This window comes from Pristis pectinata, chromosome 5 (genome assembly GCF_009764475.1).
Source record: "Pristis pectinata isolate sPriPec2 chromosome 5, sPriPec2.1.pri, whole genome shotgun sequence".
Lineage (NCBI taxonomy): Eukaryota > Metazoa > Chordata > Chondrichthyes > Rhinopristiformes > Pristidae > Pristis > Pristis pectinata.
In genome coordinates this window covers 63,412,884-63,440,651 of record NC_067409.1, presented here as the reverse complement: position 1 = coordinate 63,440,651, position 27,768 = coordinate 63,412,884, and the positions used below count along the sequence as shown (strand labels likewise).

Here is a 27,768-nt window from a genome sequence, read left to right as displayed (position 1 = left end):
GTGAACACAAGTAAGGCAATTAATGCAGAGGTTGTAGATCACATGACATTTTCTAGCAATCATAGCCTTGTCTTGACCTTCAAGGAAAATGCTGGCCACATTCAACAGCACAGTTAGCAGCTGTGAGGCAAATGGATGGGCGGGTGTTTCAGGTGTAGTAAATGTTTCATTTGACCCCACCACACAAATTCCTCCGCTCTTTCCACAGATGCTGAATCTAACATCTGTTTCAGATTTGCAGTCTCTATTCTTTCTGTTTTCCGTTTTTCTGTATTTCTACTAGGCTTTTCCTCCCTTCCCCCAACTCTCACCCCTATCTCTCTGTCCACCCTGGGTGCAGATATGAAGGGTTTCCTGGATATCTATCTGTGTGTGCACACTGCCATTAAAACTCACCCATAATGACAATTTCCACTGTCACATCAGTTCCTTTTTGCCACTGTTTTGTTCAATGAGTCCTAGCATCATCCAGCACAGAAGCAGGCTCTTCTGCCCACCATTACATTTCAACCATCCAGTTCTTCTCAACACTAATCCCACTTACCAGCATTTGGTCCATAACCTTCTTGGCCTTGGTGATTCAAATGCTGCTCCAGATACTTTGGAAATGTTATGAGAAGTATCTACCTCCACACCTTCTCAGCCAGTGCATTCCAGATGGCAGGACGGTAGTGTAGCGGTTAGCGTAAAGCTTTACAGTGCCAGCGACCAGGGTTCAATTCCGGCTGCTGCCTGTAAGGAATTTGTACGTTCTCTCTATGTCTACTTCGGTTTCCTCTGAGTGCTCAGGTTTCCTCCCACATTCCAAAGACGTACGGGTTAGGAATTTGGGTTAGGAAGTTGGTGCCCGAAGCGTGGCGGCGCTTGTGAGCTGCCCCAGAACACTCTATGCAAAAGGTGCACTTCACTGTGTGTTTCGATGTACATGTGACTAATAAAGATATTTTTAATCTTAATTACTTTCTGGGTGAAAAAAAAATCCTCAGATCCCCTCTCATCTACCTGCTGCTCACCTTAAACCTGTGCACCTGAATGATTCAGTAAATCTGATCATTAGCTGCCTTCATTCGTTTCACTGAATGTTCACTCTGACAGCACAGTAGCACTGCTCCAGCGACCCGGGTTTCACCTGATCTCCGATGCTATTTGTGTGGAGTTTTCACGACCGCGTGGTCCCTCTAACCCGAGGGCTCTGTTTTCCTCCCACATCCCAAACATAAGCAGCGTGGTAGGCTAACTGCCCGCTGTAAATTTCCTCTAGTGTGTAGGTGATTGGTCGAATCTAGGGTGGAGTTGATGTGAAGGTGGGGAGAAATAAAATGGGATTAGTGTAAATGGGAGTTTGATGGTTGGTGTGGACCCAGTGAGCGCAACGGCCTGTTTCCCCGCTCTACGCTTTCACCAGGTGTACACACTACCATACGTGAAGCTTCACTACTTGTGCAGCTTCCTTTTCTGAAATATATAAAAATAAACTCACTGAATCCGCGCTTTGGGGGTTAATTAGATAGGCTGACTCACGTCGCCTCTCTGACCCCAGTTTCCCCAGCCCTCGGCAGGCTGTAGTTCGGGTTTCTGTCACCTGGTTCACGTTACTTCAGCTGTACCACCGCCTGGGTTTAACAACGTTTGCCTGCCCTGCACCGTTTTATCTCTGGATGCGGACGGTAAGAACAAGCCCCAAAAGACATTTCCCCTTTTTATTTGCAATTGCTACATTCTTCACATCAAAATTCAGGCAATCTTTTTTTAAAGCTTGCTGTGAATTACCTCACTTACAATAATCTTATTCAGCAAGAATGCGTTTCACTCTTTTTCCAGAAGAAAGAAACGCATTAAAGCACTTGGAACTGTAAAATAAAAGGCCCATAAACAAGGGAAGTGACCTGCCCTTGGAAATTTGGGAATAATGGTTGTTGGTCGCGCTATTCCAAAGGCCAAGGTGAGAATCCCAGAGGTGTCTCCTAGCGTCAGAGAAATCGTTCATAGGCAGGCAGATTCCCCTCATTATTGAGTAAACTGCAGAAGGACGGGCTTGCTGGGCAGAGCAAGTTGAAGGTACGGAATAAAGTTCGCCAGTCCCTTTCTTTAGACTTTCTGGAGAAATAAAGGACTGCAGATGCTGGAATCTAGATGAAAACCACGATGATGCTGGAGGAATTCAGCAGGCCATGCAGCATCCGTGGAGAAAAACAGACGGTCAATGTCTCGGGTCAGGAACCTTCTTCAGGACTGACGTTCAGGCTTTCTCCTCACATTCTCATTTTAAGCAGCAAACATGGTTTTATGAGAGGCTGACTCCATGGCCGTAAGATTCTTAAAGTAGAAGAAAATGCTGGCTTCCTTGACAGTGAATAAGTTTACAATCAGGAAAATTACGCAACAATACTATGGCAAAAAAAAAGATTTCCATTCATCCTCCAAAGGTCGCGAATAAATCCGTTCAAGACTAGCTAAAGTAGATTCTAGCTGCTCCGAGGATCCTCGTGTTGGTGACACAGAAACTGACTGCTGAAAATCAAAGTATCGTTTGGTACGTTTAACATTATTTACTTCGCGTTTTTTAAAAAAGGAAATCGAAACATTCAACAGACGGAAACACCTGAGGTTCGTTTGAGTAATTTAGCCGTGGGCATCGTGCAGTCGTTAGGTTTTTTTGTGTAGCTATTTTACCATTCACTAAAATTGTCAAAATAAGTTTAGTTGGTCGGGGATTAGTAGGGATGTCGACATTTAAGGAACTTTACCGGCTCCCAACCGTGACCAGGCTGGAATAGAAGAAAATCCATCCTCGCACTAAGTGACAAATAAATTTAGTCCTGAAATGTGCCTGTTGTTATACACGGGGAGATGGGACATCCGTAAAGCCAGATGCATTTGAAATTATTATTGGAAGGATTCTATGAGGATAATCATTATCGAACAGCCGCGATTATTATTACGTTCAGTGCAGCTTGAAATTTCTGCAATGCCGCGTTCAATTCAATCGAAGAATGAGATCATTACCTGGGCCCTGCCGTCAACTCTTTCCGCAGCTGCTCTCCTGTATTCCTGGTGAATTAAATTCCTGGCACCGAGGTGACCGAAACACGGAGGGAAGTTCTGCAGAACGGGAGAAAACCCACTGGGTATCACAGCCCATTACCGAATCCGTCCCGATGGAGGATCAACCGTTCGCCGTCATTCAGCCCAGTAGTAGAATCCGTTCGTATTCTCTCACATACTTTTAGAAACGAACATGATTGTGCCAACACCTTGTTGGAGCGACAGCGAATATCCCTCAACACTGGTACAAGCAAAGCAATACAGAGCGTGTGCTTATTATGGTGGTACATGCTGCCATTATTTTCAAGTCAGATGTTATTACGAATTTTAAAACATGCCATTGATTTATATATGTTAAGTATGTGCTTCAAATAGTTTAGAGAATTCGGACAGCTATTTTTGCAGATTTCCACCACTGGCATCTTCATTTTCGTGAAGCAGGTATCGATGAGCTAGAATTTCAATGCACGTTTAAAACCATTTCATCTGCAGTGACGAAGGCACCTGAGAAAAGCCTTACCATTCCAGTAAGTTAAGCAATTTCACCAGAATCTCCCTGTTCGGTAAAGGATATAAATGCTGTTTTCATTTTTATCTAACTTACCTCTTGCATTCTGTTCTCGTTTCTTTTTATTTTAATCAAGTAGATCTTATTCCAATGAGTTAAATGCAAATTTTGTTTAATATTAATTTGACAATAAACTTATAAACTATATTCACATTTACACAGGGACTGTAGATTCCATGACTTATTATTAAATATCTCATTAAAATATAATTCTGATTTCTGAACTGAATGTGCTTCATTGGGTAGAATTTCGTTATATTTTTCATTTGGACCGTGTTTGAGACATTTTTCCACAATAAATGAGATTTATACGACGTTCAACGAAAATAATATGAACTTTCAAAACTAACGAAAATAAATAATTAAACCGGAAAGTTTTCATTTAACAAAAAATCCAATTAAAACTACCCAAATGACAAAAAAAAACCACAATGAAATAGGATCGCCCAATAAGAAAGGTTAGTTTTGGGCTGGGAAATCAGGTTTTTGTTTAAATGCACAGTATTAAAATTAGGAAAAAAACATTTTTGCATAACTTCATCGGTTCGGATTTTATCCTATCTGCTGACGTTGTAATTTTCTGTCTCCTTTATGGTGTGTAATGACAGGACAACTCCCCCTCCACCCCCCACCCCATCTCACACACACACAGTCCACTCATTCCTTGCTGCTTTACTCGAAGACTCCTGGTATAAAGGCTACAGTCAGAATTCAAGCTCTCGCTAGTTCTTGAGACTCTGATTGACAGCCACAGGTTTCTCCGAACCCCCTCCGCCCCCTCCCTCCATCCCCCGAGGTACAAACGTTCTGGACATCTGACACCCCGGAGGTGCCAAGAAATTTTTGGAAATAAAACAGCTCGCCTTCTCTTCCACCTCACCCGTTAATTGCAAACGCACCAAGTTTTTAAATTCGCCAACAGCAAATCAAAACAATCAAGCGCGATACGAAAAAGAAGCTTCCCCTAACTTTGAGAAAAGTTGTTTCTCTTACTCTGCGCCTGCGAATTTCCGGTCGTTAATTGCCATGATTTATCGGGCTGATTTTTTTTGGAGGTAGCTTCACATGTGGTTGGGACCTCGCCTAAGATCCAGCCCCCCTCTCACGTTACCAACTATTTATATATCTTCAACGATTTCCCCCTTAAACCAGCTCCTGGGACAACGTGCGATTGGCTTCACTTGTCATCTGAGATTCAGGGTTAGCTGGTGTGTGTGTGTGTGTGTGTGTGTGTGTTTACTCAGAGAGCCCCGGCTGTTAAACAGCGATTGATCCAGATCGCTTTTAAAGACCCTTGCTTTTTTGAAAGCTGTTTACTTTGAAATCGAAGTTGCTTTGGATATAATTCCAGCCTTTGGAATTTGAAACCCTGCTACCATGGATCATACAATATTTAGCTGCCTGCGCAGCTCACATGCTCCAGCCCCGAGTCTGCACCACTTCTCTCAGTCTCCACTAGCTCTTAACGGAAGATCAGACCATGTGGCTTTTCCAGACCTGTCTTCTTCTTGTATCATAGCTGGATTTCCTAATGAAGAAAACATGTTTACAGCTCAGCGTCATCATCATCACCTACATCATCACCACCGGGGTCACCAACAGCAGCAACAGCAGCAACAACAATCAGCTGCACAAGCTACCTGGCACATCCCCCAGAATCTCCTCGCCTCCTCCCCTGGCCAGGCACGCTCTCTGTGTCCAGCCGGAGTCGGGGCCCCCAGATCTAGGGTCGAATCCTTCAAATTTGGTGGACAGTAACCCCAGCTTGACTGCCAACAACCCTAACGTGGCATCCTGTGTTCCTGGAGATTACGGGAGGCCGCCGGCCACTCCCGTGGAATCGGAGAAAAGGAACCCCAAGAGGAAAAGCGACGGCGCAGGTAAGGGAGACGAAAATCGGGGACAGGGGACCAACGGGTCAAACCCGCAACTATCAATGCACCGTGCAATCCAGCTATTTCTGATTAAACGTAGTTAAGGCGAATATCTACACATTCAAAACACGCACAGATTCTTAAAGTCAATCATTATTTTTGGAATAAGAGTGTGCAAACATTGATTCATCCAGTTGGTCCATCAAGGAATAACCCTTATCAAATCCCAAATTTGATTTTGTTTTCTCGCAGATTATTTTGGGCTAATTTGTAAAATGTGATTACCACCAGACTCTCTTCTTGCGGAACAGTTCTGTTACAATGAAGCAGCGCTTTAACTGCGGATTAACACAATTAGTCTGACAGGCAAATTCAGCGTTAATATTGCCCTGACCTCAGGTTACATGTAGAGCGGTGTGAAGACACTTTCGGCGAGCGAGGCTGTTGTAATATCAGGCACTGACAGAAATAGACTGCGAAGGGAATGTTAAAAGCACTCCGCGTTTTCAACCGGTGCGTCGCTTTCCGAATCAAGTAAAGTTACAATTCAAAGTGTTGTTACTTGTGTCATTACATTTCGTGCATTTGAAACGGAACCAGTTAGAATCCAATCACAGTTTCATATGCACTGAAAACGCAGGGATTAGTGTTGGTGTTTGAGATTTTATTCCAGTCAAATTGCTTCATTCTAACACAGTAAAAACTAATTTGCAATAAATTTACGTGAATTTATTTTTTGAAAATAATAATGCAATTCTTAAATATTCCATTTAAAAGCATGCCAGTTTCTATTCCATAACCTCTGCGTTCTTGCAATTTTGTTTCCAGACGTTATAACATGCCGCTTTTCTAGGGTTCATCATCTTCAGCAGTTCTAACCGGTGAAGAAAATTCTGATGAAGAAGTTTAATAGTTAATCGTTAATAATATTTATCAGCGAATAGGTCACTTCGGGGCAACCCAATCAACCATTAAATAAGATTCGCGGATCCTAGGAGTGGACTTTTTTCGCATAAGTACGTGCGTTTCACTGGAAGCAAATAATATATATAAATGATATATTACACACACACACACACTTTATATGGAAAACTTTTTTTATTTTCCAGTGGAAAAGATTACTATGTCCTTCTGTAGCCTTAACTGGAACAAGTAAAAAAAAATCATTTTAAAATTTGAATGAAAAGTGTGAGATAAAAAGAGACTGGACTAACATTTCTCCTTCATAAAGACAAATCTCTTTCAGGTTTATGGTAAAATTTACTGAGATTTACTTTGTAACATAAATCTATCGTCGGTTAATGGGCTGCATTTCCTCTGATTCACACATTCATCACCAAAGCTTACAGAAATAGAGCATAGGCAGGAAATATAAAAGTCCTTTTCAGTTTCACTACAAAAACTGAAAGTTTAAATTGCAATGGAAAGGACTTCATACAGTGTTTTTACACCTGCCGTCGGCTCGATTTCGCTCCTTGGATTATTTGTGTTCTTTTCGGGATGTAAAACAAAGATGCAGGTTTCAGTGAGAGGGAGACATGGAGAACTCTTAATTTTGGAGCTGCTCTAGTCTTAGTAATTACTACACTATCTTGGAGATCGCGTTCCTGGAGTCCACTTGGTTCTAAATAAATAGAATCAAAATCTTAACAGAATGAGAAAGATGTAAATCATTTGCGAAAATACTGAAGAATGACTGATTGCAGTGAGGCAGTCATTAAATGCAAAAGGCAAGTCATTAAAAAAGATCATGTTCATGTTCCGTTTTCAAATTCGTCGTCTAACATTAATTCTCTCTCACTATATTTTCTATAAATGCACTTTAGTTTGTAAACCAGGCTATAATTTTACGCAATATTGGTAAAAACACGTTTAAACGTAACATGTTTGTTTTAAATCTTAAATATCCATATTCCTTTCAGCAAGAACCTTTTATCTCCATGAAGTTTTTAAATGTGTGATGTCATATTTTGTTTTTGTTGTCTGTAGAAATATAGAAAGCAGTCAATGAATTTAGATAGGCATCATGGTCGGTAGGAGGAGGTGGGCCGGAAGGTTTTCTTGCTGTGCTCTATGTTTCTATGACTCCTCGATTCTAATTAATTGTTTCATTAAGTAAAGATCATAAGGATCAAGCATATTATCAGGATGCATTAGTTCATTTGTAACATATATAACAGATACAGTATATGTTTTGAAAAAGTAACATGATATTTCAGAGGAGTATAATATAAACTAATTTTATTGAAACTAAAATAAACATCTATTCAATTTTCATTATGGACATATGTAAATACTTTATTGGTTCTTTGAGGATATAATTAATAAACTTATTTTGAACAATTATTATTTATTTTGATATTGTTTGAAAAGGTTGATTTAGCTTCTGTCCACTGTGATTTTATGTTTATTTGTGGTAATTGGCAAAATTGTGATTTTGCTTACCAGGTAAGAATTAATTTTACCAATGTGTTTATAACCATGGTAGTCAGTTTGCAGGCTCCTTAATCCAAGGGATTTGGTGAGATATTGTATCTTAGTTCATAAGCATTCCTTCATTAATTTGTGGATGTGTCAACAGCTTTGGAATAATAATTATAGTGAACTGAAGTACATTTCCTGGCAATAACTTCAATACAAATGGCACAGAAATTCACAGAAAAAGAGCAATTATCAACAATCACCACCAAATATTTCATATGTGCACTTGGTTAGAACACAGATTTAAAAAAGTTCTCACAAGCTGTTTTAGCATTTTATACAATCACCATTCATTATTCATTTTTAGTGTTGAAATACTGGTGCATATATTCAAAAAGTGCAGGAGACTAGTTACTGTTACTTATGAAACTGGAGTCACATCTGCCATTCATATGGATGTTAAAAATTGCATAGCCTATTTTGGACAAAAGTGAGGAAGTTCTTCATGGTGCATGGACAATGTTTATATCTCTCATTAGCAATCACCAAAAAGTAATTATCGAGATATTATCATATTACTGTTTATGGGACCTTTCCATGCACTTTTTGGCAATTGTATTTCCCACAATACAACCATTGCTACATATCTACATGTCTACATCACACCATTAGCTGTAACATTGCTGGGATATCCTGAGGATTGTTTAAGATATTATAAAAGGGCAAGGTTCTTTTAAAAGTAACTCTTCATTTGTTGCTGTAGTGAATATCGGGAATCTAAACTGTACCTCTTGTGATCCTGGTTATAGAGACACAAGAAGGCAGTTACAAGGGAGAGGTGAACAGCAAACCAAGGAAGGAAAGAACAGCCTTCACAAAGAAACAGATCAGGGAATTGGAAGCTGAAGTTTGCCCATCACAATTATCTGACCAGACTGCGAAGATATGAGATAGCAGTAAATTTGGATCTCACTGAGAGACAGGTAAGATACCTATTGATTTCAGATATTTCCAAGAATTCAACAGAGACAGATACATACATATTTGTTCCAATTCCAGCACAGACTGACGAAGATCAATGACTGATAGGTTGTAACAATCAATTAACCTTTACTGAAATTATATGACCAGAGTTTAAATATGTGGCATAAATGTCAACCTGGGTCTCAAGTATACTTACTCATTTGTCTTAACATGACATATTCCATTGAAATCAAATAAGGCAAGCCAATTCTAGACTGATGTGCACCGTAAATTCAGGCCTACAGTTATGACCAGAGAGGGTATAGTGAATTAGGAATATCTTGAGTTTTTTCTGAGTAACTATTTTCTTTAAATGTTGCTCTTATTTTCGCCAATGCTCAGTTATCTTTTCATCATCTCATCCATGGCCCCATTTTAGATTCTTTTTATCTTTTAGTTATATAAAGCTCAGTGTGTTGTATTAGTTTCGGTTCTTATTTTAATGTGCCTGCTAATAAACAGGATTAAATGTAATTATCTAGTCAGAATGTGCCAGAAAAGCAATTAAAGTGATTTTAAAGAAATATTATTTCTCTGTAAAGTTATAAGGCAAGTTTTTTCCCCTGCTATACACATATACAATTTGCACTGGAATAACATAATTCTTGTCAGAAAACATTACTTTTGTGCCATTTAACATGGTACATGTATGACTTGTGGCTTTTCTTCTTTCTCTCACCAAAACAGCAATTTCCTTTAAAAAAAAATCAAGCTAAGTATTTATACTAATATTGTACTTACTTAGACCTGTGATTAAAAATAACAACTTAGATGAGATTTCTCTCAGTTCTTGTAATGAAGGCCACTTTCCCATCAAATCATGCACATCCATTAGATTTGCATTGATACATGACTGTGCCAATGGTTGAACTCCTGGTTTAAATTAACAAGAGACTTACAATATGCTTATACCAGCCTGAGGTGAATGTCCCAATTTGTAACCCCACACAAGACTGTGAGCAGGAGGTGAACATTATTGCTATGAAATTTGATCTCAGAAATTAACACCCCACTGTTTATACAATCTGTAGTTTCCTTGATTGTGCTGTAAATTAGTAATGAATGTGGGTACATATGTGGATGGAGTGTAAAAAATAAATTGCTGGTAAGTAATAAACATTGAATAAAGTAAAAGGAAGTGTTGCACATTTTAATTTAGTGTGTCGTCAAGTACTACAGTTAGTCATTAGCAAATGAAAAAGTAAATATAGAATTTATGGTAGGGAGCCATGATATATGGCACAGTCCCTGTTAGACATAATCCTTATTACTTACAAGTCCTCTAGCTATATGTAAACCAAGGAATATTATCCTTTGAAATTTCTTTTAAAATACAAAGTGCCACTCCTTGATCTTTGTGGGTCTTAAATCAAGCTCACACACTTTTGGCTAACTTACTGTTGTAAGGCAAGAGAGGCTAGAAATCATTTCTAGTATAACTGCTCAAAATGTCTTAATTCTTTGCCTGCAAGATATAGTATTGTGTGTTCAAATAGATTTTTAGAACTGAACTTAGACAAAGGAACATACTGGAGTTTAAAATATTGAACAAGAAACATAGCAGTGATGGCTAACAAAAAAAAGATAAACTACTAGATTTATTATGGTTTCTTAAAAAGAAAGTTTGAAGGCAGTTCAGAGTACACAGAGTGTATTCCACCAATGTAAGCACACAGTATCCTGCTAATTCTCATCAAGCACTCAAAGTAAACATGCTTTCTTAAAATAATCTCATAATAGGTTTCATCAGTTTGGGTGAAATACCATCAACCTGAAGTGTTTAACCCCCATTTCGCTCTCCACACGTGCTGACTCACCTCGCTGAATATTTCCAGCATTTTCTATTTCATTTACTGAATAATGACTTTCAGTGATATTTTGGTCCGAATTTTCATGCCAATTTTCATAGCTTTATCTGCAAAATATATCAATGCTTTTAAAAGATCCGATAGTCTGCATATTTAGGATTAAGTGCACATATTTTAAAATTAAAATCATAAAAATGCTACATTACAATAAGTATATTTCAACCAGTCACACCATTTATTGAATATAACACATGAAACAATGTAACCTATTTTGCTAACTTCAAGAGAAATATTTAATTTTTGTTCTATTAAATCAGAATAAATTACATTTAAGCAATTCAAAAAGATTATATTTTTATGAATAAAATTAAAATACAAAAATGCTTCATACATGTGCTGTTGAGATCCATTTTAATCCAAATGTTCTATGTGCAAAGTCCCAGTAAAGTACCTGGTTCAGCAATTTATTATGTCCCTTGATTTAGTTCCTTCCTATCTCAAATACCAGCATCATTTTTTTTTTGTGAATTCGGTTATAAGCAACAACATCCATCATCATAAACAATTCCTTGAAAGATTTATGTTGAATTTCTGAAACAGTCATGAAATTATTTAGCATTCCTTTTACAACACGTACCACTTTCAAAACATAATCTAAACATAGTCCAGGGTTAAAGATTGTGATCTATTACTTTGCCATCAGAATTCTCTTAACATCTTACATTTTAGAGAATTGCTGTGAATACACGGAGCACAGTTTAGAAAAGTTATACAAGTTACACAAATGAGAAAAAGAAAGTTGAAGTAATAATATAATCCTTTATAGTATCTACCGTGTAGCAGATGAAGGTAATTTAAATGCTGCTTTTCAACCTCAAAAGTAAAGTGGAGCTTCACATCATTTACCCGACACAGTGGCACAACTTCTAGCTCTCAGAAGCATGAGTAGTTTGTTGCTGCAACATAAATTCCACAGCCACTCCACAAATTATTCTCACATAATTCCAACAAATGTACAGACAAATATAATATTTTCTGAATAATTTGATGGAAATGAGGTCATTACACCTTTAATTGGCTGACTGGAGCAGGCCTTCTGAACTTGTTCATAGCTTGCCTGTCTTAGAATCAGGCTTACGAATGCGTAATAATTTCATCATTCACCCCATAATGCAGTTTGGTTCTTGGAAGTATCTTGAATCTAGTTGGAGTTCTAATTAAATATAATAATTCTGTTTTTGTTTGCCTTTATCCTGAATGTTGTCGAGAACAGAAGGAAAATAACACAAGAACAGATTCATGATTAATCCCCAATTTTTACTGGAAACATTCTGACAACATTAACCTCCTTCCGTAAAAATCGGGAGGCCTGATGAAACACTTTCAGTGGCAATGCCATCTGGAATTTTAACTAACCAGCTATGCACGTGGTGTGTTTCAAGCATTACGTGAAACCTGCAGTAATTTAAATCGTACAAAACTACAGTTAAGACAACGTTTCATCACAATCTGTAACTTCAGTTTGCGCAGTATCAAACATTGAATAATAACACAAATGATTGCACAAAGTCTTTGATTATTAATTGAAATTGTCAGGATTGTCATTTTTGTCACTTCGTCATTTATGTTCCTTGAATCTTTTTAAAAAGAAGCGTAACAAAAAAAAGTCAGTGTAAAGTATTGAAATCTGAAATGAGAGATGCCAAGGATCATAAGACCTTGAGTTGTTGTTCAATTTTTCTGATTTTTCACGGAGGCTGTTTTTAGCTTAGCCCCAAAATAACACCTTACCTTCATGCTTGATCAATATTAATAAAGAACAGTACACTATATTCTAAAATAAATATTAACTGCAGCTTATCCCACTATAAAAGCATTTTACTAATACTCAGCATTAATTCTGGCATTGTGATTATTTGACATCTCTATATCCTATTCAATTATTTTGCAAAGTTCTCAAGATAAATATTATTCAGAGTCACTGGGTCATACAGCATGGAAAACAGGCCCTAAGCCCACTGAATCCATGCTGACCATCAAACATGCATTCACACTAATTTAATACTAATCCCATTTTTTTATTTTGCCCTCATTCCTGTCAACTCTCCCCAGATCCTACACTCACTTTACAGAGGCCAATTGATCCATCAGCCAACACGTCTTTGGGATCTGGGAGGAAATCAGAGTATCTGGATGAAACCCACACAGTCACAGGAGAATGTGCAAACTCACACAGACAGCACTGAAGGTCAGGACCGAACTTAGGTCACTGGAAGTGTGAGGCGGCAGCTCTACTAGTTGCGCCATTGCATCATCCATTCTTTCCATGTTCACATACTTACATCACTAACCATCTGTCTCTCGTATTTTTTCCATAGAAACCATTCCACAGTTTAGAATATATATCTAATTCTTTAACTTGTGTCTGGGAGCATGCAAGCGTGAGCAGCTTGTGCTGAGAAAGCATAACTATACCTTTTAGAATTAAAATATTGAATATTTGTTGAATATCAAATAGAAGAATGAAAAAGACTATAATTAAAAGAAACTCTGAATACTCTGAAGAAACACAAATCTATTAGGTCTTGTCCTTAGTAAATTTGTTTGATATTATTAAATAAATCCAAATTTGATTTGAAATAAACACTATTAATAAATGGTCCCAATTCTACATTAAATGTCCTGATTGATGCCGCAAATGTGGAGATTGTCATTTTAAGTATAATAGATGAGGAAAAGTTGACCAGATTATTCCTGCATCTGCTGGTGTTTGGAAGCTTGAGAGGGGACTTGATTGAAACATCTGAAATCTAGAGGGATCTTGACAGAGTGGATGTGGAGAGGATGCTTCCTTGTGTGGGAGAATTTGGAATAGGTTTCACTGTTTAAAAACAAGGGTTGTCCATTTAAGACAGAGATGAGGTGAAACATTTTTATTCAGAGGATCAGAGTCTTTGGAACTCTGCAGTAACATTTCCAGCATCTGCAGTTTCTTGTGTCGTCGTCTTTGGAATTCTTTTTCAAAGGGCAGTGGAAACAGAGTCCTTTGAATATTTTTAAGGCAGAGTCAGATAGATTCTTGGTAAGCAATGGGGTGAAAGGTTACTGCAGGTAGATGGACAAGTGGAATTGAATTGCAATCATAATCTTATTAAATGGCAGAAAAGGCTTGAAGGATCTCATGCTGTTCCTAATGTGTGTGTTTACATAATAGTTAGATATTGAGAGTTCTCATTGGGCATTATACTCTGACCAACCCATATCCTCACCTGACTGGTTGTATCTTCACATGTGCTGCTCTTTCAGCAGGATCCTACCAAAATGCTGGATCTCCAGAGATAACTTAGATGAATAAAGCATGCTGCAGATGTTTCTATCTGTGACCACTCTGATTCATCAACCATCTCTCAGCTCCGCACCCTTTTGACAATATCACACTACTGCCTACTCTCTTTCTCTCTTTCACACACACACACACACATACACACACACACACACACACACACACACACACACACACACACACACACACACATGTCAACACACATACACTCAAAAGCATAGTTTTGTTTCTATTCCAAACATACCTGTATGGACACAAAAACACAAACACATATGCGCGCGCACACACACACACACACACACACACACACACACACACACATACAAACATGTCAACCCACATACATAATAGAAGCATAGTTTTGTCTCTATTCCAAACATAAATGTATGGACACAAAAATGCATAAACATACACACACACACACACACACACACACACACACACACACACACACACACACACACAGAGGCAAACACAAATACATGCTCATGCATGCATTCACTTGTTTCTTTTTTAAAAGAGATAAACTAAATATTGATGACTTCATCTAATAAAGTCAATGACAAAACTAGGGAAGATATTTTGAATATAAGCCCCCCAGCACAGTTTGTGAAAGCAGGGGTCACTGTTTTAATAGTTGCCATTGCTCAGTAAGGGAGAGGATCAATAGAGTAAGCTGTCTAACTCTTCAGTACCAGATAATAAAACAACAATCAGCTTTGCTTTCATATCATTGTTGTTATCTTGTGTCATTGAAGCCACATACCATGTACCTCTCAAAACAAAATGGATTTATTTGGAAATGAGCAGGTAATCAATAGATTTAAAATAAAAAAAAACAAAGGTTTATTTGTAAGCACTAATACCAGTTAGAAAATTCAAAACATGATTCTTTATTTGCATATTTACTGAAAAAGAAATCCTCCTGCTGCATAAATGCTAAGTATAAATATTCCAGTGCTTCTTTAAGTTAGAATCTTTAGTTAAATCATTCAAACACTTGGCTGACTGTTCTTTGCCTAATTGTAACTATTTTCTGTTTATTATTTGATAGCACAGATCTAGAAATTCCTAATACTCACTTCCAGATCCACTTCATACATCTCTAGGTGAGGCTTTCACATTGATTAAGTGATTTTACGCTCTTTAAATGACATTTATATTTTTGAAGTTCAGCAATATTACCTGCATGGTTCTGTCTCACTTAAAATCATAAGCAAGCAATAATACTGGGAAATCAGGGGGATTTTTGAAAAGAAACCTTGAAAATAAAGTGTTTATTTAAATCAAAATATACTTGTGAAAATAATCCGTTTTGAAGGCTCCTCATTGTAAGCATGGTAGTCTTGTTTTGCGCAGTAAAATAGAAGAACAGATGGTGATGCTAGCCTTGGAATTTTGGAATTCTGCTAAAGATGCTTCCTTCCTCTTTATATTGAATCTCCTATGTGATATTCAGTTCTCAGTTTTCTAAATCCCAAGCTCTTTAATGCACTGAGAATCAAAGTCAAATAAAAATAACAACCTCCAATTGTTTAATTGGAAGAGTCAATCACAAATAAAGCAGATAAAGCAGATATATTGCTAGCAGAAGATACTTTGAGAGGACATTACAGTTTATCTCACAAAAGGCTGTAAAAATGAAATTTGCCAGGAAGTCATTAAGATTTATATCGTCAAAGGTTCAAAAAATAAAATGCTCCTTCTGAGTGTTCAGGCAAAACTCATCTATTTCAAAATGTGCAGAAATGCTGAAATATTATGCATGTGGTTTAACACATAAAAATAAAAACATATGTATTCAGGCATAATCATTTTTGGTAATGATAACATAAAAGTTAAAATCTCTTACTACTTCATACTTGTACTCATTGATATTTTTTACAGATTTCGTTCTCAATTTTTGGATAGATGGGGCTATTTGTTTTGTTCATTATTTCACAATCCCTTTGCTTGTAAATGGAAATATGTGCGAGGCTGAATGATGTTACCATTGCTTCATAAACTATTCTGCAGTCACTTAAACTTAGCTTAATTTTATTAAACATATCAGAAAAAATGTAATGATGTTGATCACATGAATACTCTAAAACATACGAGCAATGAAAGTGGGGCACAAAATAAAACCACAAAGTACCAATTTGGGAAAACAAATGGGAAAATCCCAAAGGTAACTTATAACCTCACTTTTAAATTTGTTTGAATTAAATTGACAGTACCATATTGTGTAGAAAATTACATAGTCTTAAAAAAACATATTTGCACTAATAGTATGACTTGCATAAAGCAATAATTTAAGTTCTTTCCTTGGGATATAACTTCAAATTCCATGACATAATAATAAATAAGTAAAAGTAATAACTCAGCAATTACATTGTTAAGGCCAATCCCAAGTCACTTAGGAAGTCTTGCTGCATTCCATGTTTGAAATGAGCTTTAACGTAAAATATTTGCTTATAAGCAAAATAAATAAGTTAATTGCCATCCACACTATGAAAATATCTTAACATATATCACACTGTGAATTGCTGTTTTTTGAATCGATTGACTCCTGTTGTTTGGTAAACACAGCAGCTAGACACACCAGGAGTAATGACTAAATGAGCCAGCAAGCCCATTTTATTTGGCAACACTGGTGAAGAGAGGAATGTTGACCACAACATTTGAAGAAATCCCCTGGTCCTTCTTCAGATAGGTCTGTAACAGCCATCTGACGTGGGTGCAGGCTTTTGATTTAACAGCCACATTTAAAGAATTCAGTAATGTAATTTGCGTGTTTGCACATAGTTGTACGGCTTTATGGTGACATTAGGAACAATCCAAAAAAGCACTTCATTAAAGATCAAAATTACAGTTTCCCCATTTAAATTGAAAATGTCATCAAAATAAAAGCATTGATGCTTTATTTTTTTCTTGAATTCTTCTAAGTAGCTTCATATTAATTGAGAGACAAGATGGTGAAAATTTCCTCAGTCTATGCCCAAGACCAGTGGATATCAGAAACCCAAGCAGATGAAAACAGATGCCTGTAAAGGGATCACCCAGATTTTCTTTCATTTGATTTGAGCGGAAGGAAAATGGATTGGATTACAGGCATGCTGTTTGACCTGCCCAATTTTTTAATGATCACAGAACTCATTTAAGCTCGTGCTGTTGGGTGCAAACCCAGGAAAGCTTCCTCTTAAAGTGGCATACTTGTCATTTCAAAAGGAGTATACTTTTTCAGATGTCTTGGAATATGCATTTCTATCTTATGGAAGTTCTTTTGTTTTTTTTCCACTATTATTTAATGGCATCTTTTACACAAATGACAAAAAATTAGCACATAGCTGGAAGATAGCTATGTAAGTACTATGATACTAAAAGAGCTCACTTCTGCTAATAATTTCAAATGTTAGCTTTTAATGCAAATGCATACTTATAAATTTCTATGAGTCAAAACCTTAAAGAAAGTTTGACTTCAAAGTAGTTCAGACAATTGAGGTAACAACTGAGGGCATTACATACAACCATTCCCTTCCTCCACCACCCTTATTCACTTGGCTGAACACATTCTTACAATGAACAACTTGTGTTTTGCCTCCACTCACTTTCATCGTTAAAGGATTGGCCAGGGGAATTCACATGGATCCAAGATATGCCTGTCTCTTTGTGAGAGACATGGAACAGTCCATATTTCAGTTCTACTCAGACATACCCTCACAGGAAACTGGAGCACTTACATGAAAACCACATGGTCGTGGAGAGTATGTGCAAATTTGGCACAGGCAGCAACTGGGTTCAGGATCGAATCCAGTCCCTAAAGTTGTGAGGCAATGGCTCTAACGATGAATATTTCCAGCATCCTCTCTTATTTCAGATTTCCAGCAACTGCAGTATTTTGCATCTCACAGAACCAACATTGTTTGTTTGCTGTTTTTCTCCCATTTCCTTCTATTTATACCTCTTCTAGACAGATCAGCTCTGATTAGTAAGTCTTTACCACTCTGTCTTGGACTGCAACAACTGCATTTGTGTAATTTGGATTCTCTTGGTCTCCATCCTAATACAAATATTCCCCTTGTCCCCTCTACTTGTCTCCCTTCCCTGCAACTTAAAACACACTTATTTCCACTTTTCCAGTTCTGATGACATATCAATATCAACTGTTAAACAGATAAGTTAGAAACTACTTAATGTTTTAATGTGTTTATCCAGGGTACAGTTAAACAAATAGGGTGACACAATGGTGCAGCTAGTAATGTACTTATCTCACAGCTCCTGTGACCCATGTTATAGTCTGATTTCTGATGCTGTCTGTGTGAAGTTTGCAACTTCTCCCTGTGAGTATATGGGTTACCCCTAGAGGTTCTGGTTTTATTCCAGCGTTCCAAAGATGTGTGGGTTGGTAGGGTAATTAACCACTGTAAATTGCCCCTCATGTGTAGTTGAGTGGTAGAATCCGGGGGGAGTTGATGGGAATGTAGGGAGAACAATCTGTGTAGGATGAGTGTATGATTGCTGGAGAGGTGCGTGCTAGATGGTCAGTGCAGTCTCTGTAGGCCAAGGGGCTTGATTCCACACTGTATGAGTCTATGACTCCAATGGAGACCAGGAAGCTTCCAAGTTTGGTGAATGGGATGTGCTCCATTGATGGATTTCTGCTGGAACACCAGGAGAGCCACTCTAACACCACAAATATTGTGCTTCTAAGTTAGGGATGGGAAAATTATTCAGAGCTCCCATTCCTGGTCATTAGCCAGTGACTACAGCTGGAAATGCAAACACCAGGGGCACAGTGCTGAAGATTGATGGCCCCCACTGTCAACTGATACTCAGTGTTAGGGAAATGATGCAAGCCAATTGTTGCAGAAGGAAATGTATTCCAGCAAGCAATCAGCAGCTTCAGGAGGAAAACAGGAATAAATTTGGTGAGAAAAAATCAGAATCCTGGAAATTCAAAGCATAAATGGTCATTGAATTTCAATTCTAACCCAATTAATAAACCACTTTGGAAAGAAGCCTTTAATAGTGAATCACACAAGGAAACAGAAAGCGAGTCAACACCACAAGAATTTATATCTCAGACAAACAAAATGCTGATCCAAACATCAATTTCCATAGTGTCAAACCTCTCCCTGTTGATTCCTTTTGAATAGAACATTAAATACAAACAATATGGTATCTGTAGATGCTCTGTATTGCTGCATACTTTGAACAAAAAAAGGCAGAGGTAGAGCTATCAAAAGAACATCCTTTTATTGAAAGCAGGAACCTTTCGACCAATGGCAACATCTGGTTCAACAATGTAAGAAGTATACAATGTGGTACACTCTGTTCCTTAAGCCAACACTTACATTATAAACCCATGCTACTCCTCTAAAAACAGTAATAAACCCATACCATCAACGTACATATATGAAATGAAACAATTAGTTCATTATTTATATTAGTATACAGTTATAAATTCAACCAATCATAAATTCACTCGACTGCTTGATCTCCACATTCACTGAACTTCACTCTGAGCAGCACTTACCAACTCTATAATGTCCACTCCATGACACGTTTGGTTGCATCTCTGTTTAGGGCAGGCACGGTACTGTAGTGGTTAGCGTAACGCTATTACAGTGCCAGCAACCCGGGTTCGATTCCCACCGCTGTCTGTAAGGAGTTTGTACGTTCTCCCTGTGTCTGCGTGGGTTTCCTCTGGGTGCTCCGGTTTCCTCCCACATTCCAAAGATGTACAGGTTAGGAAGTTGTGGGCATGCAATGTTGGCGCCAGAAGCGTGGCGACACTTGTGGGCTGCCCCCAGAACACTCTATGCAAAAAAGATGCATTTGACTGTGTGTTTCGATGTACATGTGACTAATAAAGATATCTTATCTTACATCCTGTTCTGTAATTGTTGCAACAATACTATTGTCTTAATGACTGCAAATACAACATATTACTTGTTCTTGGCCATCATCTGCTTGGTGTCACCTGTATACACTAACTTGTTCACGTAAAATTTTAGGCAGGGGCTTGTAACACTTTAGTGCGACATAGTGGTACAACTAGTAGAGTGATTGTCTCACAGTGCCAACAACTTAGGTTCAATCCTGACCTTGGGTACTGTACATGTGGTCTTTGTGGGTTCTCCCTGTGACTGCATGGGTTTCATTTGGGTGCTCCAGCTTCCTCTCACATCCTAAAGATATGTGGATTGGCAGGTTAATTGGCTGTTGTAATTTGCCCCTGGTGTGTAGATGAGTGGTAGAAACTGGGAGAGTTGATGGGAATGTGGGGAGAATAAAATGGGACTGGTATAGGATTAGTATTGACAGGTGCTTGATAGTTGGACTGGACTTGGTTAGCCAAAGAACGTGTTTCCGTGCTATGTGATTTTATGATTCTATGACCCTTACCAGTTACAAGAGTAGTTGTATATTGTATTTGGTAGATTCTTGGATACAGTGAACCTAGTTGAAACAACTAATTTGCCTGTTTCTTAAAGATCTCCATTTTTGTGCTCTTGCATTTTCCCTTTCTTACATCCAGACTGCTTCTCTGCCTCCCTGCAGACACTGGTCCTTTCCTGTTTACTGCTGCACCTTTTGAAGCCACAGTACTATCTCCTCTCACTTTCCTTTTCTAGATTATTTTCAAGGCTCTTTATTCTGTCCTGACTGTTTTCAGTCTGTCTTGCCACACACTCTATTGGGCTGACAATAGCAAATGCACACCTTCTGTGACATCCCATATAGGATCTGCAGAGCATTTAAAATGTATCTGCAGTGCAATGTCGTCCAGTTTTAAAGCATCCAACTCAGTCTGTTCTTCATTTAGACCATTCAGGAATACTGAAATCTACTGTCTGGTAAATATTGAGCTCCTACCGAGAAATTTGACAGTCTCGCCATCTGCATCAGTATCCTTTGTACCAGATGCAATTGAAGTTGCTTCATTACAGTATCTCATGTCAACCTTTTTGCTTTTCACTTGTTTATGGTGTCATGTTGTGACACAGTTTCCCTGAAACTTCTGTGAATTGGCTCTCTCATATGGTTCAAACAGGCTCTATCGAATTGCTTGTCATCAAGGTTTGTGTAAACTCTTTGCTCTGATATGACCAAGTCACTATCCAAATGACGTCTTTGACTTGGACTACTCATAACGGACTGTCTTTCATGGCCCCTAAACTCAAGTAGGCTCTCCCTCTGGGACACCTCATTTTGGTCTCATTACCTTGCTTTGAAGGTCTGTTTCTTAACCTATTGCTGGCCTCTGCAGGCTGATCCCTAGTTGAGGAAAGGAGAAAGGAACAGATAATATCGGTATGTTGTAATGGACTCAGACAACTTAATGTGCCTTACAGCTTGTGAACAGAGACTATGGAATTGAAGACATTGGCTTCAAGGTTTAGATGGAAGAAATTTCAGCCCTGGATCTTGGACAAGCAGCTGAATGCATTAGGAGCACTGAAATAGTCAAGAATGGTGGTGAGATGGAAGAAGATGCCATCGATATCGATGGAGATCATGATGCATTTGTAGATGATGTTGCTGAGAAGCAGCATATACTGTAGATGAAAAATATTAGGAGGTCGAGAATTAATCCTGGACAGTGGTGCAGGAGTGAGAAGAGAAGTTGTTGCAGGTCATTCTCTGGCCATTGCAAGATAGAAGGAAATGAAATCAAGCAAAGACATCCAGTTTGACAGCAGCAAACAGAAGTTTAAGCAGGATGGTGTGGTTATGCTTATTAAAGGCTGTAGACTGGTCAAGAAGGTTTACCGTAATCACAGTCACAAACAATACCATTTGTGCCTTTGATAAGGGATGATCCAGTGAAATGATGAGGACAGATATTAAATTGGAGAGGTTTAAACATGGAATCAGGAAACAGAATTGGGAGACAACAGCATGTTCAAGGATTTTGGAGAGATAATGGTGTTTGGAGAGGAGATAGTAACTCTTATGGCTGAAGGGTTTAGAGTGGACTATTAAAGATGGGATTGAAAGGAGGAAGGAATATCTGAGAACCAGTAAGAATATCAGTTAACACAGTGGACCAGAAAGTGAATTGGGTGTCTAGCAGTTTGGTGGGAATAGGGTTAATTGAGTAGCAATTGGGTGGCGTGGACAAGATTTTCTTGGTGAGGGCAATTATGGGAAGTAAACCAAGGAAAGATGTAGGTTCAGGGCTGACAAGAATCTCATGGGAAATTTGACTTGGTGGGTGAGAGATAAAAGGAGGGAAGCTGCAAAGGCAGTTGAAAAATAGGGCAGAAACTTGTTCTCAACTTCTTGCCCCAAACTCACTGACATAGTGGTGGCTCCATGTTGTGTTCTGTTTTTGAAATCGACTTCCTCTGCAATCTGGAACAAAATTTTGAAAGTTGAGTACAATATTTAACTGCAATTATATATGTGAATTTAGGGCAAGTGACTGACAACGAATTTCAACCTTTGATCTTCATCTTCTGCTATCAATGATTTAGTGACTGTTGTCATGTTGGTAACCACAGCAATAATTTGCACTGGCAAGATCTCACAAACTGAAATTGGATGAATGAACTGTTAATCAGTTCATTTTAGTTGATGCATTTAAAGAGAGGTGAGGGATTAACTCTTGAGGCCTGCACTTCCTCCATATGTTTTCCCTCAATGATTCCGCATCACAAGGAATTCAATTTAATCTACTGTCATTTGATTTTCATTTGAAACATCCCAAATAGGCTGCCCAAGTCATGAAGCAACTTTCAAGTATGATAATTTTCTGTTCACTGACAATGTAGTTGAAAAGAGACGCAGTTAGGACAGGGGTCAGCCATTGAATAAGTTGTAATTTGCTGCTAGTTTTGTTCCTTACTCTGCAATAACACAAAGGAAAATGGGTTACCTGGTCATCTGCTCAACTTCTAACATTAGTTTTAATCCATGTATCCAACATGGTCCCCTGAACCTGTCAGGGGACCACCAATCCTGAAGAAGGGTCCTGACCTGAAACGTTGACCGCCTGCCTTTCTCCATGGATGCTGCCTGGCCTGCTGAGTTCCTCCAGCATCATTGTGTTTTTCATCTAGATTCCAGTATCTGCAGTCCTTTGTTTTTCTATAGTCCTCTGAAACTGAGGGGATAAATGAGAGTTTTTACACAGTTAATTTCCTCTGCCCTTGCTTCCCTTACTATTGGTTGATTGGAGTGCAAATTTAGCACAGGACATGCATTCTTTTTTCCTGGGGCTTCAGTATGATGCTCGTACATGTGTAAAAAAACAAACTGAACCTGCAATGAAATAATAACTCACTGCTGGAAAGGTGCTCATCGCACATCTCAATAACGTACAATCTGTACTTGCACTAGGACCAGCAGACACTGAGAATCAAATTCATCCCTTAGATTATAAAATTGCTCCTGCAACCGCCTTCCCTTTGATATGTTGTTAATTACAAGCCAGCAGCCCTTCAGGTTCATATCCAGTTGTCATTCATCATCTGTGAGGTCACACAGTGAGTATTGTTAGGTTATTTAACAGAGGGGGAGGATCACAGTGAAGACTGACCCTCTCTCCTCAAAGGGAAGGACAAGAAATCATTTAGCTGAGTGAACGAGTCGATTGCTAGTCCAGGAAGTGAAACTAATTGTACCTTCCAACCTTGACATGATGAGCTAATTCAGCACAGTGTCAGGACCAAGCCCAGTTAATTTATTTTTACCACAGTGTAAGAGTCATACTGCAGTTGTCATCACTGTTCTGCACCTATTTCACCTGAATGAGTTTGGGAAGTCCCAGGATGAACATGCTCCTCAGTAAAGGATTAAGATTTAGCATATAGGAATACTAATACTTTCCTTGAAAAGTGAACTGAAAGAAGGAGTTCCAATTCTCCAAAAAATGTGGATTCACAGTGGGATGCAGCAGGGAAGGTCATTTCGCACACCTTAGCTGTTCCAAGTTTTTGATAGGGATGTCCAGTTCTCCAACTCAACTGATCTTTACCAGATCTTTCTGTTCAATGCTTTATCCAGTTTCGTTTTGAAATTTACTGTTGAATCAGCTCGAGCTTTCCTTTGATAGCCTACTCCAGATCACAACAACCCATTGCTTACAAAACGTTGAGTAAAGAAGCTGTTGATTCTTTTAGGCAATCATCTTACCTCTGTGTCCTCTGCTTCCTGACCCATCTGCCACTGAAAACAGATTCCTTTTGTTATTAAAACCAATCATGATTTGAAACATGCATTCCTGACAGCCACTTTTGAGTCCAAATTATATACAAGAGCTTTCAAACCCGTAAACAATGCTTCAAACCCTCAGGAAATTCAGCTGTGACTCCAAAGGTAGATTTTGAAATATAGCAGCAAGAAATAGTATCAGAGCTATGGAAGAAAAAATACAGAATTTTGACCAATTTATTAACTGAAACCTACAAATAGAAACTTCTTTGTTTGCTATGTGTATTATTAGCAAATTTAATATTATAACATTCCGGCACAATGTAGCATAATATTATCACCATTTTTAATATTCCAACATTATAATTAGGAATGTCAAACAATTCAAAAATTTAATTGGAAGTTAAGACTTAATTGTGGTTTCCGTCACACTTTTCAACAATAATGCAACTCTAATATTTTTGAACATTGCCAAAAGGAAAATGCTTTAAATGCTTTGCTTTCAGAAAGTGCAGTGGAAGGGGGGTGCAGGGCTGTTGGGGAGTGGAGAGGGTAAGGGTGGGGAGAAAAAAAAGGAAATAATTTTGGATGGGAATAGAGGGATTGAGTAGGGGAAGAGAGAAGGAGTAGAGGTGTGGGGGAAGCAGGAATGTGGACTGAAGAGATTGTGTGTGGGGCAAAGAGTGAGTTCTTAGACAGTAGATGTGGGTGGAGAGAGAGTGTGTGAGAGAGAGAGGAATAAAGGAGTTGGAAGGAAAGCTGCCTGAGCTAGTGGCTGGAGAGCAAGAAGCAAATCAAAGGTCTGGCTCTCAAAGACATCCAGACTCCTTGCCGAGGAGAGCTTGGGCCTTTCCTGCATTTCCCCCTCCTTCTGTACATCTGTGTCTCCCATTTCTTCTTCCTCCCCACTCTCTCTGTCTCCCCATTTCCTCTCTTTCCACGTCCCCCTAATTTCCTCGTTCATCCTCCCATTTTCTCACCCAATCCTCCTCTCTTCCCCCTCCCTGCTCTTTTTCCCATCACCCTCGCTCCTCTATCTCTTCTTCATCCACTCTCTCTCTGTCTCTTTCTTTCTCTCTTGTTCTCTCCCTTTCCCTTCTCTCCTTTCTCTGCACCTTTCCCCTCCTTCTCTTCTTCTTTCACCCCTCTCTCTTCCCCTTCCCTCCCTCTCTCTTCCCTTGTGTCCACCCTGGCTCTTGCCAGGCTTCTTTCCCATTGACCTGTAAGCTGCCTTTCTAAACTCATTATAATTTTTATCCCAAAATTCCCACAAGCCCTTACCCATGCTCTTTAATTGAGCCTGATCCCAGAGCATGGCACATCCATAACTACTGAGCCCCAGAGTTGGGGTAGTGGGAGTCATAAGGTGCAGATGGTGCAGAACTCAGGCCTTTAGGAATGGGAACAGTGGAGTCAGGTCATCAAGAGTCAGTCAGCTTGACTTGGACAATCAGAAGCTGGTGCAGGAGGAGTTGGAGGCAGTGAGAGTCACAGGGTGATGAGAGATGGTGGGGGGGGGAGGCAGGTAAAATTAGGGATAACAAGAATCTGGGTGACCGTAGGAGTCAGGGGCAGCAGTGTGTAGCCAAAATCAGGAGGATTTCAGGGTCAAGACTACTGGGAAGCGGAGGGAATGAAGAGGTAGCAGAAGTCATGGGGGATTCTGGGAAGCGATGGTAGCTGGGGGGGGGGGCAGTAGTGGGAGTTGGCAGAGATCAGGGGATTAGTGGCATTCACTGAGGGTTGGTGATGGCTGGAGTGGGGGGGGTGGGTGGCACTTGGAGTTGGAGGGCAGTGGGTCAATGGTCATAGGTGTTGAGGGGCAACAGCTGCAGTCAGGGGTGCAGCAGTTTCAGTGGGTTCAATGTGTCAGACACACGTGTCCTGGGGATGATTCCCCGTAAGGTACTCACCTCACAGCTGTAAGATTGCAAAATGTAAGAAAGGCTATAAAAAAATATCATGCCTCATATGGCTTGATGGGTTTGAATACGCCAATTAAGTTTGCTCTTAGTCTTCTCTATTTGAAGGAGAAAATTCTTTGCTTCTCTTCATAACTGAATTCCATTTCAGTAAACCCCTTCTTCACCCTCTGTCAGGCTTGTCATCCTTCCTGAAGTGTCATCCTTCCTCAACTGATTCGACTGTCTGTACTGAGTTTTGAATTGTGTACCTTCTGAGTCAGGGACGTGTATCTTCTGAGTCAGCCTAAAGCCCACTCCAACAACAGTAGAAAGATAATTGCTTTGCAGTAATCAAATTTACAAGTAAAAAGGACTAAATAGTTTACTGGATGTAATGCACAATTTTATAGATTTCCACTGGCAATATTAGCCATCAGGAATGCTTCTTTGTAATTCAATAGCATTACATATTTCGTCGTAATGTGATAGCATTTCTACACAATTTTTTACCCAAATGAACACAAGCGTAGAAATTACCACAGGCCTGTTTTGCCAGAAATATTATGTACTTGTCAGAGGGATAGATCTGAGTGGACATCGCATGCTATCACATCTCAGAGGCCACTATTCATCAATGAACCATGGCAGGATATGAGAAGCTATCTGATTGCACCTTATATGATCGCTTCTATCTTGACTTTACATTGACATGTACACTTTCAAATGAAATGTTCACAAATCAAGAATTAAGGCCAATGTTACCCACTCTGACCATGTTCCATTTATTACCCTCGATGGAAACCAGTAAAGCCAAAATGGGATCAGAATCTGGAGACAGTGTTCATGGGGATGATTTCTAGAATGAGGGAAATTTTGCTCTTTAGCACTACATTAGAAGTAATCACTGGGTCATAAAAAAGAGTAAGAGATCAAGTCATAGACCCATATGGTTATACGGCATGGAGACAGGCCCTTCAGCCCAACTAGTCCATGTCAACCAAGATGCCCATCCAAGCTAGTCTCATTTGCTGGCATTTAGCCCATAACCTCCTAAGCCTTTCCAATCCATGTAACTGTCCAACTGTCTTTTAAAAGTTATTGTACCAACCTCAACCACTTACTCTGGCAGCTCATTCCACATACATACCACCCTTTGTATAAAAGAGTTGCCCCTTCCTATTAAATCTTTCCCTTCTCACCTCAAACCTATGCCCTCTAGTTCTTGATTCCCCAACCCTGGGAAAAAGACTGAGTGCATTTACCCTATCTGTGCCCTTCATGATTTTATACATGTCTATAAGATCACCTCTCAGTGTCCTACACTCTAAGGAATAAAGTACAAGCCTGTCCAGCCTTTCCCTGTAACTCAGTCCCTTAAGTCCTGGCGAAATCCTTATAAGTTTTTTTTGCACTCTTTCCAGTTTAATAACATCTTTCATATAGCAGGGTGACCAAAACTGAACACAATACTCCAAGTGTGGCCTCACCAGCGTCCTGTACTACCACACCATGACCTCCCAACCTTTATACTCGATGCCCTGACTTATAAAGGTTGCTGTGACTGACTAAACTGAGCTACACAAAAGCTGTAACTGGGAAATATAAAAGTCTGTATTCACACAGCAGATCTACTGGAGAG

At 39.0% G+C, this 27,768-nt stretch overlaps 1 protein-coding gene across 1 annotated transcript in view; it reads left to right on the top strand.

The window, feature by feature from the left end:
* Positions 1–4,990: 4,990 nt before the first annotated feature.
* Positions 4,991–27,768, top strand: part of meox2a (mesenchyme homeobox 2a) — a 36,387-nt gene continuing 13,609 nt past the window's right edge. The window contains 4 exon segments of the mRNA XM_052016640.1: positions 4,991–5,269; positions 5,271–5,493; positions 8,718–8,815; positions 8,817–8,891. Coding sequence (XP_051872600.1) covers positions 4,991–5,269; positions 5,271–5,493; positions 8,718–8,815; positions 8,817–8,891 — 675 coding nt within the window.